The sequence below is a fragment of the Penaeus vannamei genome, chromosome 4 (assembly GCF_042767895.1).
Source record: "Penaeus vannamei isolate JL-2024 chromosome 4, ASM4276789v1, whole genome shotgun sequence".
NCBI classification, from domain to species: domain Eukaryota; kingdom Metazoa; phylum Arthropoda; class Malacostraca; order Decapoda; family Penaeidae; genus Penaeus; species Penaeus vannamei.
Window position 1 is genome coordinate 11,118,456 of NC_091552.1, and position 2,500 is coordinate 11,120,955.

At 39.2% G+C, this 2,500-nt stretch overlaps 1 protein-coding gene across 1 annotated transcript in view; it reads left to right on the forward strand.

The window, feature by feature from the left end:
- Positions 1-2,500, forward strand: part of LOC113806012 (mucin-5AC) — a 7,844-nt gene that overhangs the window by 5,324 nt on the left and 20 nt on the right. Inside the window, exons 3-5 of the mRNA XM_070120645.1 lie at positions 1-728; positions 1,179-1,316; positions 1,714-2,500. The exon at positions 1-728 is cut by the window's left edge and continues 1,650 nt beyond it; the exon at positions 1,714-2,500 is cut by the window's right edge and continues 20 nt beyond it. Of these exons, the coding sequence (XP_069976746.1) occupies positions 1-728; positions 1,179-1,316; positions 1,714-1,779 (932 nt within the window). The 3' untranslated portion in view covers positions 1,780-2,500. The remainder of the gene's footprint in view (positions 729-1,178; positions 1,317-1,713) is intronic.

The following is a 2,500-nucleotide window of genomic DNA, read 5'->3' on the forward strand; positions in this document are numbered from 1 at the left end:
CTCCTACTGGATCATCCACTTTCCCTCCTGCTGAATCATCCACTTTTCTTTCTGCTGAATCATCCACTTTCCCTACTGCTCAGTCATCCACTTTTCCTCCTACTGGATCATCCACTTTCCCTCCTGCTCAATCAGTTACAGAATCGAATCATCTTTCTACTGAAAAACAACGAACTGAATCATCTACAGAAATATCTATTGATTCGACCGCTTCATTACCGGGAATTGCATCTCCTCAGCGCTCTATTAAATGGTCGATCCCAAAGCAAAATAAAACATTTTGGGGGCAATCTACTGAATTTTCTAACGAAACTCAGGGGGTTCTACTGACTGGGCCTTTCAGTCAGCAATCAGGCGAGTCATCTACCCCCATATTTGCTAAATCGAGTGCTGAATTAGCGACGAAACTGCAGGTAACACATGTCAAGTCAGCTCAAGCAAACTCAAGATTTTGCACCGCTCGATATCAAGCACAGAATACAACTTACGTCACTGACACCAAGATCTCCGGAAGAGACTTGTGCAACCGTCTCTCCTCTACTTTAGACAACATCTTGAAAGTTTCGAGGGAAATAAAAGTAGAAATAATAAAAGAGGAACAGCAGAAGGAACTGCAAGAATATTCCGATGATTTAGAAGAGAGCGTGGTGGAAGTGGAACAAAACCCGTTGTTCATTTATGCGATAGATGTCAAGGTTCTCTCCGCTTACCTAAGAGACATAGACAAGGTGAGAGCACTTTTTACTCCTGATGTAACCTAACCTAGTCTAACTTCAGCTTGATTTAACTTAACTCTACTTAATTCAAGTTAACCTAGCCTAAACGATGAGGTTATCTATCCATTAGCTGCGGTGCTTAGAAATTAAGGCACATAGAACCTGTTAAAATATGGGTAGGTGAGAGGTAAATGGAGTAACACATTTTGATTTAAAGATAAGTGTGTTATCACAATTCTACACATACTTCTAGATACAATTCTGAAAGGGTAAAGGTGATGGCCAGCTCCAAGATCGTTTTTTTTTTTTAATTCTTACAAAACTTACTCTTTCGTATGAGATGATGGATTTTATCAATATATGAATTTAGTCTTCATAACTAAAATTTGAGAAAGCGCGGGAAATCTTGATGACGTCACCAAAGGCATATCTATATAAATTGCATCTAATTTCCATTTTAAGTCCGTAGCCGAAGCCAAGGCAGCAGTGGAGGAGAAGCTGTCCACCTTTCCCACGCTGATCGTCGTCATGAGCACAATTGGCGGCCTCTTTGCGTCTGCGCTGCTCGTGTTTGGCGGGGTTTTAATCCACAGGAACAAGGTGGGGTTTCTGTCTATTTTTTCGTTCTGTTTTTTCTTCTTCTTCTTCTTCTTTTCTTTTCTGTCTCTCTTTTTCATTTTCTTTTTTTCTCTCTCTGTGTATGTTTGTGTTTGTGCGGTTGTATGGTTGTGTATATGTGAGAGAGAGATCAGGGGGAAGTGGTAGAGAGAGAAACGGAGAAAGAAAAAGAGTAAGAGAGAGAGAATGATTGAAAATGGAAATAGTAAACTTATAAAGTCATCATCGAAGATATGGCTCGGCGGAACACCCTGCATTCAACAATACACCAATGGTCAAAATTGCAACATAAAAGACACCACTTGAGGTAATCCATCTTCCTCCAAAGATAAAGCAATGCCTGAATTCACCAACCATATCTTATTTTCTCTTTCCACAGAACTACTTACTGTGTCGCAAAAAAACAAAACAAAAACAAAATGACTCGCAAGTGAAGTACATGTAAGTACGAAGCTCAGTGTTAAACCGAGTGAGAAAGTGATCTGCAGCGTTTAACTCTAATCTTCCTGTTACGAGAAAATCTGGGTACACATCTGTGGAAAAGAATCTTCTGTCTACTGCGCTGAATATGTGTATAAATTGGGATTTAGATTCAAAAACATTATTCATATTGCAAGAAAATGTACATACTCATTAATTCTTGCTGACACATCCATTTACACATACTCCACGCACAAACTCACACGCACACGAGATGGCTTCTTTGTACACAACGCGTCCACAGATAGCACACGTTGCCAAAAGTCGGTGTAGCGATGAAAAACTGTTATCAAGACCGTTGCAAGATAACTAATATAAGATGAATGACCTCTTTTCTAAGTAAGACATCTTCACAGAACTATGATATCCTTGTTTGTGGAAATACATAGAGGTAGGTAGTACCATTACGGTGATGCTATTTCCACTACTACTTCTGTATCAGTAGAAGCCACACCGGTTGTTATGGTACGATCCTGGAGGTATCGGAAAGAGATAGAGTTTGTCATTATGAACCTTCAATATTGGAAGATGATTTCCTAGTAATGTAATTCTGTAGTGCAGTGCATTCTGGCCAAGGTAATGAATTGTTATAGCGAGTGCAAAAGATAACTGTGTTAATACCCTTTTTTAGTTCAGTTGTTCCCTTTTCCACTGTATTATGCTAATTTATAAATGTATATTGTATG